Source organism: Oncorhynchus nerka, linkage group LG7 (assembly GCF_034236695.1).
Source record: "Oncorhynchus nerka isolate Pitt River linkage group LG7, Oner_Uvic_2.0, whole genome shotgun sequence".
Taxonomy (NCBI): Eukaryota; Metazoa; Chordata; class Actinopteri; order Salmoniformes; family Salmonidae; genus Oncorhynchus; species Oncorhynchus nerka.
Window position 1 is genome coordinate 83,420,406 of NC_088402.1, and position 21,954 is coordinate 83,442,359.

General features: G+C 42.1%; 1 protein-coding gene across 1 annotated transcript in view; it reads right to left on the reverse strand.

Annotated features, from left to right (window-relative positions):
• The window catches only part of LOC115118611 (sodium channel protein type 8 subunit alpha-like), a 192,222-nt gene that overhangs the window by 116,889 nt on the left and 53,379 nt on the right, over window positions 1-21,954 (reverse strand). Inside the window, exons 9-14 of the mRNA XM_065020885.1 lie at window positions 20,330-20,548; window positions 20,132-20,140; window positions 18,854-19,102; window positions 13,365-13,643; window positions 11,348-11,483; window positions 2,020-2,258 (exon numbers count right to left, since the gene is read on the reverse strand). Coding sequence (XP_064876957.1) covers window positions 2,020-2,258; window positions 11,348-11,483; window positions 13,365-13,643; window positions 18,854-19,102; window positions 20,132-20,140; window positions 20,330-20,548 — 1,131 coding nt within the window. The remainder of the gene's footprint in view (window positions 1-2,019; window positions 2,259-11,347; window positions 11,484-13,364; window positions 13,644-18,853; window positions 19,103-20,131; window positions 20,141-20,329; window positions 20,549-21,954) is intronic.

Sequence of the window (21,954 nt, forward strand, 5' to 3'; positions counted from 1 at the left end):
TGTAAGCCTTTCCAGAAGAGTGGAGGCTGTTATAGCAGCAATGTTCCTACATCTAGTGTAAAGCCTTCCCAGAAGAGTGGAGGCTGTTATAGCAGCAATGTTCCTACATCTAGTGGAAAGCCTTCCCAGAAGAGTGGAGGCTGTTATAGCAGCAATGTTCCTACATCTAGTGTAAAGCCTTCCCAGAAGAGTGGAGGCTGTTATAGCAGCAATGTTCCTACATCTAGTGTAAAGCCTTCCCAGAAGAGTGGAGGCTGTTATAGCAGCAATGTTCCTACATCTAGTGTAAAGCCTTCCCAGAAGAGTGGAGGCTGTTATAGCAGCAATGTTCCTACATCTAGTGTAAAGCCTTCCCAGAAGAGTGGAGGCTGTTATAGCAGCAATGTTCCTACATCTAGTGTAAAGCCTTCCCAGAAGAGTGGAGGCTGTTATAGCAGCAATGTTCCTACATCTAGTGTAAAGCCTTCCCAGAAGAGTGGAGGCTGTTATAGCAGCAATGTTCCTACATCTAGTGTAAAGCCTTCCCAGAAGAGTGGAGGCTGTTATAGCAGCAATGTTCCTACATCTAGTGTAAAGCCTTCCCAGAAGAGTGGAGGCTGTTATAGCAGCAATGTTCCTACATCTAGTGTAAAGCCTTCCCAGAAGAGTGGAGGCTGTTATAGCAGCAATGTTCCTACATCTAGTGTAAAGCCTTCCCAGAAGAGTGGAGGCTGTTATAGCAGCAATGTTCCTACATCTAGTGGAAAGCATTCCCAGAAGAGTGGAGACTGTTATAGCAGCAATGTTCCTACATCTAGTGTAAAGCCTTCCCAGAAGAGTGGAGGCTGTTATAGCAGCAATGTTCCTACATCTAGTGTAAAGCCTTCCCAGAAGAGTGGAGGCTGTTATAGCAGCAATGTTCCTACATCTAGTGTAAAGCCTTCCCAGAAGAGTGGAGGCTGTTGTAGCAGCAATGTTCCTACATCTAGTGTAAAGCCTTCCCAGAAGAGTGGAGGCTGTTATAGCAGCAATGTTCCTACATCTAGTGTAAAGCCTTCCCAGAAGAGTGGAGGCTGTTATAGCAGCAATGTTCCTACATCTAGTGTAAAGCCTTCCCAGAAGAGTGGAGGCTGTTGTAGCAGCAATGTTCCTACATCTAGTGTAAAGCCTTCCCAGAAGAGTGGAGGCTGTTATAGCAGCAATGTTCCTACATCTAGTGTAAAGCCTTCCCAGAAGAGTGGAGGCTGTTATAGCAGCAATGTTCCTACATCTAGTGTAAAGCCTTCCCAGAAGAGTGGAGGCTGTCATAGCAGCAAAGAGGGGAACAACTCCATATTAATGCCCATGATTTTAGAATGATGTTCGACAAGCCGGTGTCCACATACTTTTGATCATGTAGTGTATCTGTCCCACTACCAATTTGGCACATACTCTACTACAGTCTTTCCTGTTCCCTGGCCTCTACTTACTGTCCTATTCATTGTGTTGAATTATTTGAGGTCAATAATAGAACATGTCTAACGCTTCCATATACTTTCTTAGTTAACCTTTTCCTGCAGTGGGCTAAATCAGGGTCACACAGAGTGTTTCTTGGTAGTCTTAAACAAATCTACTTTGAAACAAAAGTATACACCTCACACACATGGTTATGGCTTTAAAAAAAAGAACACACTTGTACCATGTCAGATATAGAGTTGAAATGTATAAAATGTTTCAGTTTGCAACCCAATATTACACTTTAGATACATCAATGAAGACTAAAATATAACAAAATGGTTTGACATAGAAACACGAGATTTTCAGCCTTTAAAAAAAAAAAAAGGATTAATTATGATTATGATTATTAATTGACTGCGGAAAGGGTTTTAATACTATACAAATACCAGGTTAGTACCAGCTCAAATTACCCTTTAAAGGGGCACTACACCACTTCTTAAGGTTAAAAAGTGGTAAAGTGCCCTTTAAGTACCAGCTTAAAACGGCTGTAAAATAAATTAATTGCAGTAATACCACACAAAAAAGAAATAGTGAAATCCTCACCAAGTTTCCCACGAACAGCACCTCCTCAAAGTGCGGGGTCATGGGATAGTGCTCCATGGCCATGAACAGGGTGTTGAGGACGATGCAGACAGTGATGGCCAGGTCCACGAAGGGGTCCATGACGATCAGGTTGACGATCTCCTTGATCTTCAACCAGATGGGACAACACTCCCAGATGAGGACCATGTTGGAGAACTTATACCACCACGGTGGACAACTACGCTGAGACTCCTCCAGTTCTGAGAAAAGTATTTAAGAGACCCGCAAAGAAAGGAATATATCAAAAATCGAAACAATAGAAAAGTCCCCAACAGTGCAAACCCTGTCCCCGCCAACTTGGCCCCACCAAAGTGCCACTCCAGGCAGGCTAAAGGAAATGCTTAAAGAATTTAAAATAAAGGTCTGCTATTGATAAATGTTACGAAATAATATGTTCTGTATATGTGACATATGTCTGTAATGAAGTATCTGTCAGTACAAGAATGACAATATATACACCGAGTATACAAAACATTAGGAACACCTGCTCTTTCCAAACTGACCAGGCAATTCCAGGTGAAAGCTATGATTCCTTATTGATGTCACCTGTTAAAGAAGGATTTTTAAGCATTGTGACAATTGAGAGATGGATTGTGTATGTGTGCCATTCTGAGGGTGAATGGGCAAGATAAAATTAGGGCCGATTTCAAGTTTTCATAACAATCGGTCATTTTGGACACCGACACCTTCTTTTTTTTTTACACCTTTATTTAATCTTTATTTAACTAGGTAAGTCGGTTAAGAACACATTTTTTATTTCAATGATGGCCTAGGAACGATGGGTTAACTGCCTTGTTCAGGGGCAGAACGACAGATTTTTACCTTGTCAGCTCAGGGAATCAATCTTGCAACCTTATGGTTAACTAGTCCAATGCTCTAACCACCTGCCTCCCATTGCACTCTACGAGGAGCCTGCCTGTTACGCGAATGCAGTAAGAAGCCAAGGTAAGTTGCTAGCTAGTATTAAACTTAATCAATCATAATCACTAGTTATAACTACACATAGTTGATGATATTACTAGTTGATCTAGCGTTCCCTGGATTGTAATTAAATGCAGTGCGCATTCGCGAAAAAGGACTGTCGTTGCTCCAACGTGTACCTAACCATAAACACCAATGCCTTTCTGAAAATCAATACACAGAAGTATATATTTTTAAACCTGCATTTTTAACTAAAAGAAATCCAGGTTAACAGGCAATATTAACCAGGTGAAATTGTGTCACTTCTCTTGCGTTCAACGCACAGTTTGGGCCGCCTGGCTCATTGCGAACTAATTTCCCAGAATTTTACGTAATTATGACATAACATTGAAGGTTGTGCAATGTAACAGGAATATTTAGACTTAGGGATGCCACCCGTTAGATATAATACGGAACGGTTCCGTATTTCACTGAAAGAATAAACGTCTTGTTTTCGAGGTGATAGTTTCCGGAATCGACCATATTAATGACCTAAGGCTCGCATTTCTGTGTGTTATTATGTTATAATTAAGTCTATAATTTGATAAAGCAGTCTGACTGAGCGATGGTAGGCACCAGCAGGCTCATAAGCATTCATTCAAACAGCACTTTCATGTGTTTTGCCAGCAGCTCTGCTGTTTATGACTTCAAGCCTATCAACTCCCGAGATTAGGCTGGTGTAACGATGTGATGTGAAATGGCTAGCTAGTTAGCGGGGTGCGCGCTAATAGCGTTTCAAATGTCACTCGCTCTGAGACTTGGAGTAGTTGTTCCCCTTGCTCTGCATGGGTAACACTGCTTTGAGGGTGGCTGTTGTCGTTGTGTTCCTGGTTCGAGACCAGATAGGAGCGAGGAGAGGGATGGAAGCTATACTGTTACACTGGCAATACTAAAGTGCCTATAAGAACATCCAATAGTCAGGTATATGAAATACAAATGGTATAGAGAGAAATAGAGAAATAGAGAGAAATAGTCCTATAATTCCTACAATAACTACAACATAAAACTTCTTACCTGGGAATATTGAAGACTCATGTTAAAAGGAACCACCAGCTTTCATATGTTCTCCTGTTCTGAGCAAGGAACTTAAACGTTAGCTTTCTTACATGGCACATATTGGACTTTTACTTTCTTCTCCAACACTTTGTTTTTGCATTATTTAAACCGAATTGAACACGTTTCATTATTTATTTGAGGCTAAATTGATTTTATTGATGTATTATATTAAGTTAAAATAAGTTTTCATTCAGTATCATTTACATTTACATTTAAGTCATTTAGCAGACGCTCTTATCCAGAGCGATTGTCATTATTACAAATACATTTTTAAAAATTGTCCGATTAATCGGTATCTGCTTTTTTGTCCTCCAATAATCGGTATCAGCATTGAAAAATCATAATCGGTCGACCTCTACTTGACACCTTGTAGAGTCCATGCCTCAACGAACTGAAGCTGTTCTGAGGGCAAAGGGGGGTGCAATTCAAAATTAGTATGGTGTTCCTAATGTTTTGTACATTCAGTGTAGCTATAGATATAGGAGATTTAGAACTGTTCGTCCAATGAGCGAGGAGGGCACCTCAGGTGAGTCCCATTTGGGTACTAAGAAAGTCTATCAATAAAATCTGATCTGATCTAGAAATAACTGTTCTTCCAAAATGAGGACATCTAAGGTAAGAGACGGTTTAGACTAAGAAAAATATGCCTCAGGTTTGGAACTTTTTGGATTACACTGTCAGGTGAAAACAATAGTGCATGGAAATAGCTAGAAAGTGTAGGGAGTATATATTTAGTGTAGGTAGATGTAGAGTTAGTGTAGGTAGATGTATGGTTAGTGTAGGGAGATGTATAGTTAGTGCAGGGAGATGTATAGTTAGTGCAGGGAGATGTATAGTTAGTGTAGGGGGGATGTATAGTTAGTGTAGGGAGATGTAGGGTTAGTGTAGGTAGATGTAGAGTTAGTGTAGGTAGATGTAGAGTTAATGTAGGTAGATGTAGAGTTAGTGTAGGTAGATGTAGAGTTAGTGTAGGTAGATGTAGAGTTAGTGTAGGGGGGGATGTATAGTTAGTGTAGGGAGATGTAGAGTTAGTGTAGGTAGATGTAGAGTTAGTGTAGGGGGGATGTATAGTTAGTGTAGGGAGATGTATAGTTAGTGTAGGGAGATGTATAGTTAGTGTAGGGAGATGTAAAGTTAGTGTAGGGAGATGTATAGTTAGTGTAGGGAGATGTATATTTAGTGTAGGTAGATGTATATTTAGTGTAGGTAGATGTAGAGTTAGTGTAGGTAGATGTATAGTTAGTGTAGGTAGATGTAGAGTTAGTGTAAGGAGATGTATAGTTAGTGTAGGGAGATGCATAGTTAGTGTAGTTAGTGTAAGGAGATGTATATTATAGTTAGTGTAGGGAGATGTAAAGTTAGTGTAGGGAGATGTATAGTTAGTGTAGGGAGATGTATAGTTAGTGTAGGGGGGATGTATAGTTAGTGTAGGGAGATGTATAGTTAGTGTAGGGAGATGTATAGTTAGTGTAGGGAGATGTATAGTTAGTGTAGGGAGATGTATAGTTAGTGTAAGGAGATGTATAGTTAGTGTAGGGAGATGTATAGTTAGTGTAGGGGGATGTATAGTTAGTGTAGGGGGATGTATAGTTAGTGTAGGGGGATGTATAGTTAGTGTAGGGAGATGTATATTTAGTGTAGGGAGATGTATATTTAGTGTAGGGAGATGTATAGTTAGTGTAAGGAGATGTATAGTTAGTGTAAGGAGATGTAAAGTATAGTTAGTGTAGGGAGATGTATAGTTAGTGTAAGGAGATGTATAGTTAGTGTAGGGGGGATGTATAGTTAGTGTAAGGAGATGTATAGTTAGTGTAAGGAGATGTATAGTTAGTGTAGGGAGATGTATAGTTAGTGTAAGGAGATGTAAAGTATAGTTAGTGTAGGGAGATGTATAGTTAGTGTAGGGAGATGTATAGTTAGTGTAGGGAGATGTATAGTTAGTGTAGGGAGATGTATAGTTAGTGTAAGGAGATGTATAGTTAGTGTAAGGAGATGTATAGTTAGTGTAAGGAGATGTATAGTTAGTGTAGGGAGATGTATAGTTAGTGTAGGGAGATGTATAGTTAGTGTAGGGAGATGATTAGTTAGTGTAAGGAGATGTAGAGTTAGTGTAGGGAGATGTAGAGTTAGTGTAGGGAGATGTATAGTTAGTGTAGGGAGATGTATATTTAGTGTAGGGAGATGTATATTTAGTGTAGGGAGATGTATAGTTAGTGTAAGGAGATGTATAGTTAGTGTAAGGAGATGTATAGTTAGTGTAAGGAGATGTAAAGTATAGTTAGTGTAGGGAGATGTATAGTTAGTGTAGGGAGATGTATAGTTAGTGTAGGGAGATGTATAGTTAGTGTAGGGAGATGTATAGTTAGTGTAGGGAGATGTATAGTTAGTGTAAGGAGATGTATAGTTAGTGTAGGGGGATGTATAGTTAGTGTAGGGGGATGTATAGTTAGTGTAGGGGGATGTATAGTTAGTGTAGGGGGATGTATAGTTAGTGTAGGGAGATGTAAATTATAGTTAGTGTAGGGAGATGTATAGTTAGTGTAGGGGGGATGTATAGTTAGTGTAGGGAGATGTATAGTTAGTGTAGGGAGATGTATAGTTAGTGTAGGGAGATGTATAGTTAGTGTAGGGAGATGTATAGTTAGTGTAAGGAGATGTATAGTTAGTGTAGGGAGATGTATAGTTAGTGTAGGGATATGTATAGTTAGTGTAAGGAGATGTATAGTTAGTGTAGGGGGGATGTATAGTTAGTGTAAGGAGATGTATAGTTAGTGTAAGGAGATGTATAGTTATTGTAGGGAGATGTATAGTTAGTGTAAGGAGATGTAAAGTATAGTTAGTGTAGGGAGATGTATAGTTAGTGTAGGGAGATGTATAGTTAGTGTAAGGAGATGTATAGTTAGTGTAAGGAGATGTATAGTTAGTGTAGGGAGATGTATAGTTAGTGTAGGGAGATGTATAGTTAGTGTAGGGAGATGATTAGTTAGTGTAAGGAGATGTAGAGTTAGTGTAGGGAGATGTAGAGTTAGTGTAGGGAGATGTATAGTTAGTGTAGGGAGATGTATATTTAGTGTAGGGAGATGTATATTTAGTGTAGGGAGATGTATAGTTAGTGTAAGGAGATGTATAGTTAGTGTAAGGAGATGTATAGTTAGTGTAAGGAGATGTAAAGTATAGTTAGTGTAGGGAGATGTATAGTTAGTGTAGGGAGATGTATAGTTAGTGTAGGGGGGATGTATAGTTAGTGTAGGGAGATGTATAGTTAGTGTAGGGAGATGTATAGTTAGTGTAGGGAGATGTATAGTTAGTGTAGGGAGATGTAGAGTTAGTGTAGGGAGATGTATAGTTAGTGTAGGGAGATGTATAGTTAGTGTAGGGAGATGTATAGTTAGTGTAGGGAGATGTATAGTTAGTGCAGGGAGATGTATAGTTAGTGCAGGGAGATGTATAGTTAGTGTAGGGAGATGTATAGTTAGTGTAAGGAGATGTAAAGTATAGTTAGTGTAGGGGGGATGTATAGTTAGTGTAGGGAGATGTAGAGTTAGTGTAGGGAGATGTATAGTTAGTGTAAGGAGATGTATAGTTAGTGTAGGGAGATGTATAGTTAGTGTAAGGAGATGTATAGTTAGTGTAGGGAGATGTATAGTTAGTGTAAGGAGATATATAGTTAGTGTAAGGAGATGTATAGTTAGTGCAGGGAGATGTATAGTTAGTGTAGGGAGATGTATAGTTAGTGTAGGGAGATGTATAGTTAGTGTAAGAAGATGTAGAGTATAGTTAGTCTAGGGAGATGTAAATTATAGTTAGTGTAAGGAGATGTATAGTTTGTGTAGGGAGATGTAATGTATAGTTAGTGTAAGGAGATGTATAGTTAGTGTAGGGAGATGTATAGTTAGTGTAAGGAGATGTATAGTTAGTGTAGGGGGATGTATAGTTAGTGTAGGGGGAGATGTATAGTTAGTGTAGGGGGATGTATAGTTAGTGTAGGGAGATGTAAATTATAGTTAGTGTAGGGAGATGTATAGTTAGTGTAGGGGAGATGTATAGTTAGTGTAGGGAGATGTATAGTTAGTGTAGGGAGATGTATAGTTAGTGTAGGGAGATGTATAGTTAGTGTAGGGAGATGTATAGTTAGTGTAGGAGATGTATAGTTAGTGTAGGGAGATGTATAGTTAGTGTAGGGAGATGTATAGTTAGTGTAAGGAGATGTATAGTTAGTGTAGGGAGATGTATAGTTAGTGTAAGGAGATGTATAGTTAGTGTAAGGAGATGTATAGTTAGTGTAGGAGATGTATAGTTAGTGTAAGGAGATGTAAAGTATAGTTAGTGTAGGGAGATGTATAGTTAGTGTAGGGAGATGTATAGTTAGTGTAGGGAGATGTATAGTTAGTGTAGGAGATGTATAGTTAGTGTAAGGAGATGTATAGTTGATAGTGTAGGAGATGTATAGTTAGTGTAAGGAGATGTATAGTTAGTGTAAGGAGATGTATAGTTAGTGTAGGGAGATGTATAGTTAGTGTAGGGAGATGTATAGTTAGTGTAGGGAGATGTATAGTTAGTGTAGGGAGATGTATATTTAGTGTAGGGAGATGTATAGTTAGTGTAAGGAGATGTATAGTTAGTGTAAGGAGATGTATAGTTAGTGTAAGGAGATGTAAAGTATAGTTAGTGTAGGGAGATGTATAGTTAGTGTAGGGAGATGTATAGTTAGTGTAGGGGGGATGTATAGTTAGTGTAGGGAGATGTATAGTTAGTGTAGGGAGATGTATAGTTAGTGTAGGGAGATATATAGTTAGTGTAGGGAGATGTAGAGTTAGTGTAGGGAGATGTATAGTTAGTGTAGGGAGATGTATAGTTAGTGTAGGGAGATGTATAGTTAGTGTAGGGAGATGTATAGTTAGTGCAAGGAGATGTATAGTTAGTGCAGGGAGATGTATAGTTAGTGTAAGGAGATGTAAAGTATAGTTAGTGTAGGGGGGATGTATAGTTAGTGTAGGGAGATGTAGAGTTAGTGTAGGGAGATGTATAGTTAGTGTAAGGAGATGTATAGTTAGTGTAGGGAGATGTATAGTTAGTGTAAGGAGATGTATAGTTAGTGTAAGGAGATGTATATTTAGTGTAGGGTAATGTATAGTTAGTGTAAGAAGATGTAGAGTATAGTTAGTCTAGGAGATGTAAATTATAGTTAGTGTAAGGAGATGTATAGTTTGTGTAGGGAGATGTAATGTATAGTTAGTGTAAGGAGATGTAGAGTTAGTGTAGGGAGATGTATAGTTAGTGTAGGGAGATGTATAGTTTGTGTAGGGAGATGTAATGTATAGTTAGTGTAAGGAGATGTAGAGTTAGTGTAGGGAGATGTATAGTTAGTGTAGGGAGATGTATAGTTAGTGTAGGGAGATGTAGAGTTGGTGTAGGGAGATGTAGAGTTAGTGTAGGGAGATGTAGAGTTAGTGTAGGGAGATGTATAGTTAGTGTAGGGAGATGTAAAGTATAGTTAGTGTAGGGAGATGTATAGTTAGTGTAGGGAGATGTATAGTTAGTGTAGGGGGGATGTATAGATAGTGTAGGGAGATGTATAGTTAGTGTAGGGAGATGTATAGTTAGTGTAGGGAGATATATAGTTAGTGTAGGGAGATGTAGAGTTAGTGTAGGGAGATGTATAGTTAGTGTAGGGAGATGTATAGTTAGTGTAGGGAGATGTATAGTTAGTGTAGGGAGATGTATAGTTAGTGCAAGGAGATGTATAGTTAGTGCAGGGAGATGTATAGTTAGTGTAAGGAGATGTAAAGTATAGTTAGTGTAGGGGGGATGTATAGTTAGTGTAGGGAGATGTAGAGTTAGTGTAGGGAGATGTATAGTTAGTGTAAGGAGATGTATAGTTAGTGTAGGGAGATGTATAGTTAGTGTAAGGAGATGTATAGTTAGTGTAAGGAGATGTATATTTAGTGTAGGGTAATGTATAGTTAGTGTAAGAAGATGTAGAGTATAGTTAGTCTAGGGAGATGTAAATTATAGTTAGTGTAAGGAGATGTATAGTTTGTGTAGGGAGATGTAATGTATAGTTAGTGTAAGGAGATGTAGAGTTAGTGTAGGGAGATGTATAGTTAGTGTAGGGAGATGTATAGTTTGTGTAGGGAGATGTAATGTATAGTTAGTGTAAGGAGATGTAGAGTTAGTGTAGGGAGATGTATAGTTAGTGTAGGGAGATGTATAGTTAGTGTAGGGAGATGTAGAGTTGGTGTAGGGAGATGTAGAGTTAGTGTAGGGAGATGTAAAGTTAGTGTAGGGAGATGTATAGTTAGTGTAGGGAGATGTATAGTTAGTGTAGGGGGGATGTATAGTTAGTGTAGGGAGATGTATAGTTAGTGTAGGGAGATGTATAGTTAGTGTAGGGAGATGTATAGTTAGTGTAGGGAGATGTATAGTTAGTGTAGGGGGGATGTATAGTTAGTGTAGGAGATGTATAGTTAGTGTAGGGAGATGTATAGTTAGTGTAGGGAGATGTATAGTTAGTGTAGGAGATGTATAGTTAGTGTAGGGGATGTATGTATAGTTAGTTAGTGTAGGGGGATGTATAGTTAGTGTAGGGAGATGTATAGTTAGTGTAAGGAGATGTATATTTAGTGTAGGGAGATGTATAGTTAGTGTAGGGAGATGTATAGTTAGTGTAGGGAGATGTATATTATAGTTAGTGTAGGGAGATGTATAGTTAGTGTAGGGAGATGTATAGTTAGTGTAGGGAGATGTATATTATAGTTAGTGTAGGGAGATGTATAGTTAGTGTAGGGAGATGTATAGTTAGTGTAAGGAGATGTATAGTTAGTGTAAGGAGATGTATATTTAGTGTAGGGAGATGTATAGTTAGTGTAGGGAGATGTATAGTTAGTGTAAGGAGATTTAAAGTATAGTTAGTGTAGGGAGATGTATAGTTAGTGTAGGGAGATGTATAGTTAGTGTAGGGAGATGTATATTATAGTTAGTGTAGGGAGATGTATAGTTAGTGTAGGGAGATGTATAGTTAGTGTAAGGAGATGTATAGTTAGTGTAAGGAGATGTATATTTAGTGTAGGGAGATGTATAGTTAGTGTAGGGAGATGTATAGTTAGTGTAAGGAGATTTAAAGTATAGTTAGTGTAGGGGGGATGTATAGTTAGTGTAGGGAGATGTATAGTTAGTGTAAGGAGATGTATAGTTAGTGTAGGGAGATGTATATTTAGTGTAGGGAGATGTATAGTTAGTGTAGGGAGTAAAGTATAAAGTATAGAGGCAGTACCCTCCGCTAGTGTGTTGGTGATGACGCTCATGACACTGTTGGTCCGCTCTTTCCTTCCGAAGGAGGTATTGAGCTGGTCCATAGACACCATCAGGGAACCAGACAGCTTCTTCTTCACCTCAACCTCAGTAGTGGGCTGCCAGGAGGAAGAAGAAGAATCAAGCACTAATGGTAGTCAAACCATGAACACCACCACACAGCGCCATCGCTGGCCAGGGAGGGAAGTGCACTTGTAACAAGATTGGATTGGTTTGGATTGGAAGGAATGGTGGGATAAATTGTAAGTTGGTACATTTTTGGCTGGCACACAGGGTAGTAATGTATTTATCTTGTTGTCGATGGATACTGATGGTAGGGAGAGTATTCTGTGTCTAGAAACATGCAGGTCTTTCACAGCCAGAGTGAGAACAGCGGTATAGGGAAATTTGACCTTATTGTGATTACATAAAACTTGAATATTTGAATATTCAGAAATTGAGCAGGGAAGTATTTTGTATGTACATTATTCAGTCTGACTTACCTTATCTCTGAACCAACCATTATTCCTGAACCAACCTAAATGTCCCCCTGCCTAAATGTGCCAATCCTGCCACTATATTTCACCCCTCTAACCATTCTCCTATCCTTAAACGTCCCAAGACTTAGTACTTTTTTGACCATAGAATATCACCTTCAAGTCCTGTAACAAATGATGTAGCATTTTAAGAGGACGTAGAGGGAAGAGTAGTCTGGTTACCGTAGAGAACATTAGGGGCAACATTATTGGGATTGAGGTCCGTTCCATTCGGCATGCATTGAGCATGCACCAAGTCAAAGAGAAGGAGAGGATAGATTAGATACCATGGTCACTAGATTAGTTGTTATCATGCTGGCTAAGTTAAAAACACTGTACAAGACCTGTAGAAGGGCCAGGTCAAACTACCATGCTGCTTACTAGCAAAAGAGAAACATTGGTTTGACTTTTCTGTTTAGCTTGGTTTGTTCACAGCAGATTGTTTGAAATGAAAATGACTATTTTTGGCTATTTTGAAGAGGGTTTTTACTTACAATGACTGTGATATGTGGTTGTTTTTACCAACTGTATTTTAGTTGAATGTCGCCCTAAGATAAGAGAGTTTGCTAAATTTGTACAATGTTAAAGGACTAGTTCAAGATTTTGGCAATTAAGCCTTTACCCAGAGTCAGATAAACTCATGGATACCATTTGTATGTCCCTGTGTGCAGTTTGAAGGAAGTTGAAGGTAGTTTCTAGAGCCAATACTAATGTTAGCGCAATGGCTGGAAGTCTACAGGAGCATGGGCTTAATTGCCAAAATCTCGAACTATCTCTTTAATGTCAATGTAACGTCACACTGTTTGGCGTGAGGATATTAAAACGTTGAGATATAAAACAACAGTATGCTGGTAGTCACTGAAAAACCCAGTTATAAAGTAACAATAAGAACCTTTTGTTCTGATGAACTAAAGTTTCTCTATTTTGCTTCTTTAGCTAGTGGTGGGAGGCAGCATAGCATACACTACATACTAGGTAGCAGGGGAGGAGGGCGAGCGCAGATAGCGCAGACGGACTTGCAAAGAAGAGAGAGAGAGAAAGAGAGAGAGAATAAGATCAAGAGAGAGCGAGAGCGTAAGATCAAGAGAGAAAGAAAGAGAGAATAAGATGAGAGAGAGAGAGAGTAAGATAAGGAGAGAGAGAGAGAGATAGATAGAGAGAGAGAGAGAGAGAGAGAGAGAGAGAGAGAGAGAAAGAGAGAGAAAGAGAGAGAAAGAGAAAGAGGGAGAAAGAAAGAGAGTGAGAGAGAGAATAAGATAGAGAAAGAGAGAGTAAGATAGAGAGAGAGAGTAAGAGAGAGAGAGAGAGATAGAGAGAAAGATAGAGAGATAGAGAGAGAGAGTAAGATAGAGCGATAGAGAGACAGAGAGTAAGATAGAGAAAGTGGGGGCCATGCCTAGACGGGTCTGAGTTACTCATAGACTTCCTTACACTGTCGTCACCAGATGCCTTATCTATTTTCACCTCAGGCAAAAGGCGTCCGCCGGTCCCCGGACTGATCAGAGACACCACGCCGTTGCAGTCCACCGCGGAGTTCCTCTTCCCACCACCGTGGTGGTAGCTCGTGTAGCTGCACCGCCGGTACGGGCTGAACCGGGGGCCCCGCCTCTCCTCGCACTCCTCCACCATGCTGTGCTCGTCGTCGGCGAACTCGTTCTCCGAGCCCACGCCCTTGAAACTGAAGATGCTGCTCTTGCTGTTGTGCCTCGACAGAAACGGTGAGCCGGGGATACTGAGAAGGGACTGCAGGGGACAGGGAAATAAGGAAAGGAGACGAGTGAGTGATTGAAATTCATATAGTTGTAACACAAATCACATCATAGTGCTGAAGGTCAAGAGTTCAATCCCCACAACCAGCTATGCTACTTTATCTCCTCCTGCCTTTCTCTCCACCTCTATTTCTGTAATGTCTAAATTAAGTAACATTTCAAAACGCGATCTAGCCATTTTCAGAAATGTTTGTAAATTTACACAAATGAAAACACATATCTTATGAAAGAGCCGGAGCTATAATTTGTAAATCTTACCATGACATGGGCTAGTGAAAAGACACCAATGATTACCAAGGTCATTTTATTTTAGATTGACAAATAATCATGTTTTGTGGCGAAATGCTAGATATCCACCCCAAACAATCAAACTGTAGTAGAAAAAGTCTCCCGATTGGGTTTTAAACAGTTACATATAACAAAGTATCCTGATACATAAAAAAACACATTTTTAAAGAATCCATTTGTTTGAACTATATTGTGCAAATAGCCAATCACATAGCCAATCACATAGCCAATCACATAGCCAATTCACATAGCCAATCACATAGCCTATCACATAGCCAATCACATAGCCAATCACATAGCCAATCACATAGCCAATCACATAGCCAATTCACATAGCCAATCACATAGCCTATCACATAGCCAATCACATAGCCAATCACATAGCCTATCACATATTGTATCCAGAGGATGAACAAGGTATATACAATGTGTTTCATTTTTTGACAGCTTTTGTAAACAAGTTTATGGGGGTTTTACAGGTTTTTTTCTGTAGGATAAATCAAGGACAGTTTTTTGAGTTTGATTATATACACTTTAAGGAAGGATTTAAGGAATAATTAGAAAGTCATGGATGGATTGATTCTTATTGTTGGAGTGATTCACTGACGTAGCCCTCCGTAGGTTTACAGACAGTTCCCGTCGCTGCATCTTTGCTCTCTCCTTTTCATCAGCTTGTTTAAAAGGTTTCCTCTTTCGGCCAACAGGAACAGATATCACCGGCTCCAAAGTGTTGAAGGGATCCATAATAATCAAAAGGTTCACTACACTCAAGAGGTCAAAGATAACATAGTGCTAGGTAGCCAGCCTGCAAACAGCTGAGAGTGACAGCTGTCTATCTCTGCATCTGGCTGACTAAGTCAGGGGTTAGCCTAAATGAATAAGATAAGGTTCTTATTAAACCTAACTTATGACTGAACAGACAAATATAATAGAAATGATTCCCTAAATGACTCACTTTACCGCTAGCGGCAAAAACCATATGGAACATTTCATTCATCTGGACAGTGGATATAGCCAGAGCTATTTATTTAGAGAGTTGGGCCAACTTTTAGAATGTTTAATACTGTTCTAATTCTAGACATTCAGTTCCATAACATTTTATTTAAATATTCCCTGTGTAGTGTTAATGAGGTTCTAACATGGCTGCCTTAGAATGTTGTAGTGTCATGTAATTGCATCATAATGCAGAAACCTCATTGGTCCAACTCTATAAATACATGGCTCTGGATATAGCACGTTTTGGTACAAAACAAATGTCAGATATCGCATTTGCCCAAAAAAAAAAAAAAAAAACATTCTAAAGTAAATGTTTAAAAAGTATGAGAACAGTCATAATTTATACACATAAAGGTACCCATAATCTTTCATTTCAGGTGAAAAAATGCAAATGTGAAAAATTGGCATTTAGCGTGTTTTTTTAGAATCAAAGCCTTACAATAAAAGCTTAAAAAATACAAAGGAAGTGTGGAATTCCAAAAAGAGATGAGTGTGTTGTATTCAGTCAATGTTCTTATGACGATCGTGACAGAAGATCCCACCACAACAGGACCAAGCAGCGTGCCCAGGAGGGGAAGGTATCCTGGACTTGGGACGAGATCTTGGATGGGAAGGGATCCTGGACTTGGGAGGAAATCATGGCAGGACAGGATAGCCTTCCTTGGAGGCAGACGCAAGGAGAGAAGGGAGGACAGCGACGAAGCCGGGGTTCGCGGCCACAAAGAAAGCCCAAAAAACAAATGGGGGGGGGTGGCACAAGGGGTGGTCGGCGGAGCCGAGCAGTGAACCAGAGCCAGTCTGGGAAAAGAGGGAGAAATTGGAGGAGAGTGAACGGAGGGAGTCAGAGACCGCCAGTGAGCTGATTGTGAAATTGGAGGAGAGAGCAATGAGAGAGTTGTTGTGTTGGTGTATGATGCACGACATTCGCCCTAAGGAGCGTGTTATCAGTTTGATGCCACCTGAGTCAGCTCTCTGGACTCGTCCTGAGGAGCGTGCTAGGCTCCACGCACCAGGTCTACAGTACGCCTCCACAGCCCAGTACGTCCTGTGCCTGCTCCACACACACTAGGCCTCCAGTGTGCCTTCCCAGTCCGGTACGTCCTGTGCCTGCTCCACGCACTAGGCCTCCAGTGTGCCTTCCCAGTCCGGTACGTCCTGTGCCTGCTCCACACACACTAGGCCTCCAGTGTGCCTTCCCAGTCCGGTACGTCCTGTGCCTGCTCCACGCACTAGGCCTCCAGTGTGCCTTCCCAGTCCGGTACGTCCTGTGCCTGCTCCACGCACTAGGCCTCCAGTGTGCCTTCCCAGTCCGGTACGTCCTGTGCCTGCTCCACACACACCAGGCCTCCAGTGTGCCTTCCCAGTCCGGCACGTCCTGTACCTGCTCCACGCACTAGGCCTCCAGTGTGCCTTCCCAGTCCGGTACGTCCTGTGCCTGCTCCACACACACTAGGCCTCCAGTGTGCCTTCCCAGTCCGGTACGTCCTGTACCTGCTCCACGCACTAGGCCTCCAGTGTGCCTTCCCAGTCCGGTACGTCCTGTGCCTGCTCCACGCACTAGGCCTCCAGTGTGCCTTCCCAGTCCGGTACGTCCTGTACCTGCTCCACGCACTAGGCCTCCAGTGTGCCTTCCCAGTCCGGTACGTCCTGTGCCTGCTCCACGCACTAGGCCTCCAGTGCGCCTTCCCAGTCCGGTACGTCCTGTGCCTGCTCCACGCACTAGGCCTCCAGTGTGCCTTCCCAGTCCGGTACGTCCTGTGCCTGCTCCACGCACTAGGCCTCCAGTGTGCCTTCCCAGTCCGGTACGTCCTGTGCCTGCTCCACGCACTAGGCCTCCAGTGCGCCTTCCCAGTCCAGAGCTTCCGGCGACGGTCCACAGTCTGGAACCTCCTGCGACGGTCCACAGTCCGGAACCTCCTGCGACGGTCCAAGGTCCAGAACCTCCTGCGACGGTCCACAGTCTGGAACCTCCTGCGACGGTCCACAGGCCGGAACCTCCAGCTCCATGGCCGGAGCCTTCTTCTGCGCCGGTGCCCAGTCCAAGCACAGCATCCAGTGCAGCTCCAAGGCCGGAGCCTTCCTCTGCACCGATGTATATAATTAAAACAATTTGAATTCACAGACTTCACCCTCCCTACACCTCTGATGAATATAACAAGAAACCTGTTCGATCACAATGCACTGCAAATTCATTCTGGCTGTGGATACGGAGAACATCAACACATTAACATCAACACGCCAGAGGATATATCCATCGGACTTGGGGCTCTGCTGGGAGTTTACCTCATTTAGATTTTATTATTCTGCTTTGCTACTAAAATCATAAACACTGAGAACTAAAACATTGTGTTATTGTTATTATTATTAATAATAGGGGACGGGGGGACGGGTAGATCTTCAAAAGATTATTTGAGTATCCTTTAAAAGGGGTTCATTGAAGAACTTATAGGGGTTCTCCCACAGTTTCGATTTGAAGAACCCCCTAAAGGACACCCCAGGAACCTTTTTAGAGTGTACCAGTATCGCAATATTTTTTCCATGGCAAAAAATGAAAAGATGAAATAGAATAAAACTCTTTGGTCCTTTAAAAACCTGCTGTATGTAAAATATTATATTATAGCTTGGAAAATAAATACATGTGACTCTAGATGACAACTTAATGATCTTTGTTTCCAAAATTAGTGCTGATTAACTAAAGAAGTTAAACCCGCTTTGTGTTTTCTTTTCTTCCCATGATGCTTATGGGTATTGCGATACTGATATCGTCCTGCCCCTAAGTAGCAGTACATTATGAAAGACCCCAGAACAAAATAACACTCTTCCATAATGAAACTATTCACAGTTAATAATTCAAGCCTTAAATGAATGCTGCTGTATCTTTAGCTACAACCGCAAGTTATGATGAATGCTGCTGTATCTGTGGTTGAAGCCCTGTTACTCTGTGCTTGAAGCCCTGGTACTCTGTGGTTGAAGCCCTGGTACTCTGTGGTTGAAGCCCTGTTACTCTGTGGTTGAAGCCCTGGTACTCTGTGGTTGAAGCCCTGGTACTCTGTACTCTGTGGTTGAAGCCCTGGTACTCTGTGGTTGAAGCCCTGTTACTCTGTGGTTGAAGCCCTGGTACTCTGTGGTTGAAGCCCTGGTACTCTGTGGTTCAAGCCCTGGTACTCTGTGGTTGAAGCCCTGTTACTCTGTGGTTGAAGCCCTGGTACTCTGTGGTTGAAGCCCTGTTACTCTGTGGTTGAAGCCCTGGTACTCTGTGGTTGAAGCCCTGGTACTCTGTGGTTGAAGCCCTGTTACTCTGTGGTTAAAGCCCTGGTACTCTGTGGTTGAAGCCCTGGTACTCTGTGGTTGAAGCCCTGGTACTCTGTGGTTGAAGCCCTGTTAGTCTGTGGTTGAAGCCCTGGTACTCTGTGGTTGAAGCCCTGGTACTCTGTGGTTGAAGCCCTGGTACTCTGTGATTGAAGCCCTGGTAGTCTGTGGTTGAAGCCCTGTTAGTCTGTGGTTGAAGCCCTGTTACTCTGTGGTTGAAGCCCTGTTACTCTGTGGTTGAAGCCCTGTTACTCTGTGGTTGAAGCCCTGTTACTCTGTGGTTGAAGCCCTGTTACTCTGTGGTTGAAGCTCTGTTACTCTGTGGTTGAAGCTCTGTTACTCTGGGGTTGAAGCTCTGAAACTCTGTGGTTGAAGCCCTGTTACAAAGCTCTAAATAGTCTTTAACTGAAACCAAACCCTGATGTTTAAATTTACTTAGAAGGGAACTGAAATCATTTTGAACATTGGAGTGTCAATATGGGACCTCAAATGGAAACATTAATAACTGCCTGTTATTTAGTCCTATTCCATCTTCTTCCAGAAATGCATTGCACAGTGACAAACAGTGACCTCTGACACTGGTACCCTCACCTGGTTCATGATGGAAGACTTGCGGCCCAGCCGGTTGTCAGGGAAACGGAAGCGGCTCTTCTTACTGCCGTCGTCCGACTCGGACTTGACAAACTTCTCGCAGTCCCCCTTCTCCTCCCTCTGTGACTGCTCTTTCTGGCGCCACTTCTTCTTGCGGTTGCGCCGCTCCTTGGCGCTCTTGGAGCTGAGCTTGGACATCTCTGACGAGCTACAGGACAGGGTCCCCCCGCCGTCATCATCCCCTACGTCCTCCGACATGGTGCCTGCCGACGTCGCCATGGCGTTGGACTATCGCAAACCGCCACACCGGGAGAGAGAGTGAGACAAACACCTGCGTGTCCATTCCCACTGAAATCTCATTCAAACTTACGCAAATACACAATGCATTTAGCTAGCTACGCAAAAATAGCAATCCTGCGTAGTTGTATCGAGATACAAATTGCGGGGCTGCATCTGCACTTGACTTACTTCGGAGTAAGTCGTGCAAGTTTGCTGTGCAAGTTTGCATATTTTTGCTAAGCAAGTACGCAGAACAGCCATTTTGCATAGCTTGGCTTCAGAGACATGGCTTTTATCAGGCTAAACAGATTTCAACTTGCCATATGTGACAGACAGGGTTCCAACCCCAGTTTGCTGTGAGCCAAAAGAGTGCATTAGCCCGCTAAGCCAAAGCCTAGGCATTGACTCAGGAAGCCCATGCAGATCTTCAGGTCTCAGGCAAGGTTACTCACCTCCGTCACAAACACAGTGAGGTATAGGAGCACGGTAACGAACACGGCTCCACTGTTTATATTAGACACAACAGATTTAAACCAAACAGACAGTCAAGGATAGGAGTGGAGTATAGTAAGCACAGACAGTAAAGAGACAGGCATATACAGTATACACAGAGAGATGACAGACAGACAGACACAGACAGACAGACAGACAGACAGACAGACAGACAGACAGAGAGACAGACAGACAGACAGACAGACAGACAGACAGACAGACAGACAGACAGACAGACAGACAGACAGACAGACAAGAACAGAACAGAACAGAACAGACAGACAGACAGACAGACAGACAGACAGACAGACAGACAGACAGACAGACAGACAGACAGACAGACAGACAGACAGACAGACAGACAGACACAGGCAGACAGAACAGAACAGAACAGAACAGACAGACAGACAGAACAGACATAACAGAACAGAACAGACAGAACAGACAGACAGACAGAACAGACATAACAGAACAGAACAGAACAGAACAGACAGAACAGACACTGACCTGTGCGGCCTCCTGCAGAGACAGTAACAACAAAGACAAAGAAACAAACACATATGACATATACAGTGTATGGTCACAAAGAATGCATCTGAAATGGCACCCCTTTCCCTAGACATAGTGCACTACCTGGTCAAAAGTAGTGCACTATAAAGTATATCAGGAAAAAGGTCCCATAGACATGCTGAGACACAGAGACACTGGGATACTGACCTGTGCAGCCTCCTGCTGGTTCTTGATCTGCTCCAGCATGGCTTTGAACTCCGCCTCTTTCTGCTCAGCCTCCTCCATGGTGGCCTGGTTCTGCTCCTCATAGGCCATGGCCACCACAGCCAGGATCAGATTGACCAGGTAGAAGGACCCCACGAAGATCACCAACACAAAAAAGATCATGTAGGTCTTCCCTGCTGCCCGCAGGGTCTGGGAGGGGGGAGAGAAGACAGCAGAGGGTCAGATACACTCATAGAAAAAAAGGGTTGATTCCAGGTATAATCCCTTAGGGTTCCACGTCGAACCCTCTGTGGAAAGGGGTTTTACATGGAATCCAAAAGGGTTCTACCTGGAAATAAAACACTGATATTTGACCTATACCCTCTGACCTCTAACCGAACAATCCTGTCGACCTTAGGGTCTGGAAGAGAACAGAGAGTACAGCAGAGTCAGACACTTGTCTCCCATCCAGTTCTTCAGAAGAGGTCGTCAATTGGTTCCCCCTCCTTTATCCAGGCCGTCATTACGATGATAACTGGGTCATATGACAGGGATGTGAAGTTCATATTGAGGTGGGGTTAAAGGGTAAAGGTCAAACGTTAGAGGTCAGAGGTTATGTATCAGTTACTGAGTACTGTTGAACCTATCCAGGCTGTGTAGAAGTGTAGAATCTAAACGCTAGTGGCGGTACTGTAACACTTCCCCACTGCAAACACAATCAATTTAATTTACATTCCCTTCTGCTTACTAGAGTGTGATGATTACTCTAATTGCCTGTCATAGACATTATGTAAGCCGATTAACAGTGAGGTGTAGAACTGATTTTACGCTAGGAATTGTTACTGGTTGTGCCTCAACACCAGAAGTACTTCCATGCACTGACTGATCCCAGTGTGTGTGTGTGTGTGTGTGTGTGTGTGTGTGTGTGTGTGTGTGTGTGTGTGTGTGTGTGTGTGTGTGTGTGTGTGTGTGTGTGTGTGTGTGTGTGTGTGCGCGCGTGTTTGTGTGTGCGCGCGTGTTTGTGTGTGTGTGTGTGTGTGTGTGTGTGTGTGTGTGTGTGTGTGTGTGTGTGTGTGTGTGTGTGTGTGTGTGTGTGTGTTAGGTTCCCAGCATGGTCACAACTTGGCATTATTTATCAAATGAAGCCTGGGCTCCCCCATATCTGCATTTTAGTTTTCCATGAATAGTGCAGTGGAAGCACACCCCACCAGACAGCTAGCTAACATAAGGCCAGTCCTTTCAGTGAGTTGCTATCCCCAGAGGAGAAACCATGAGACTCAAGCAGAGAGGAAGGAAAACAGCCACTCTGATTCTGAATGCTATTTGTAATTCCATCATTCCATGTACAGTGCCTTCGGAAAGTATTCAGAACCCTTGACTTTTCTCCATATTTTGTTATGTTACAGCCTTATTCTAAAATGGATTAAATAAGACAATTTCCTCAGCAATCTACACACAACACCCATAATGACAAAGCGAAAATAGGTTTGTAGAAATGTCCCATGGTTGACAATGCATGTCAAAGCAAAAAAAACAAGCTCCAAGACTAGATTGTGTCGAAGCACAAATCTGGGGAAGGGTACCAAAATATTTATGCAGCATTGAAGGTTCCCAAA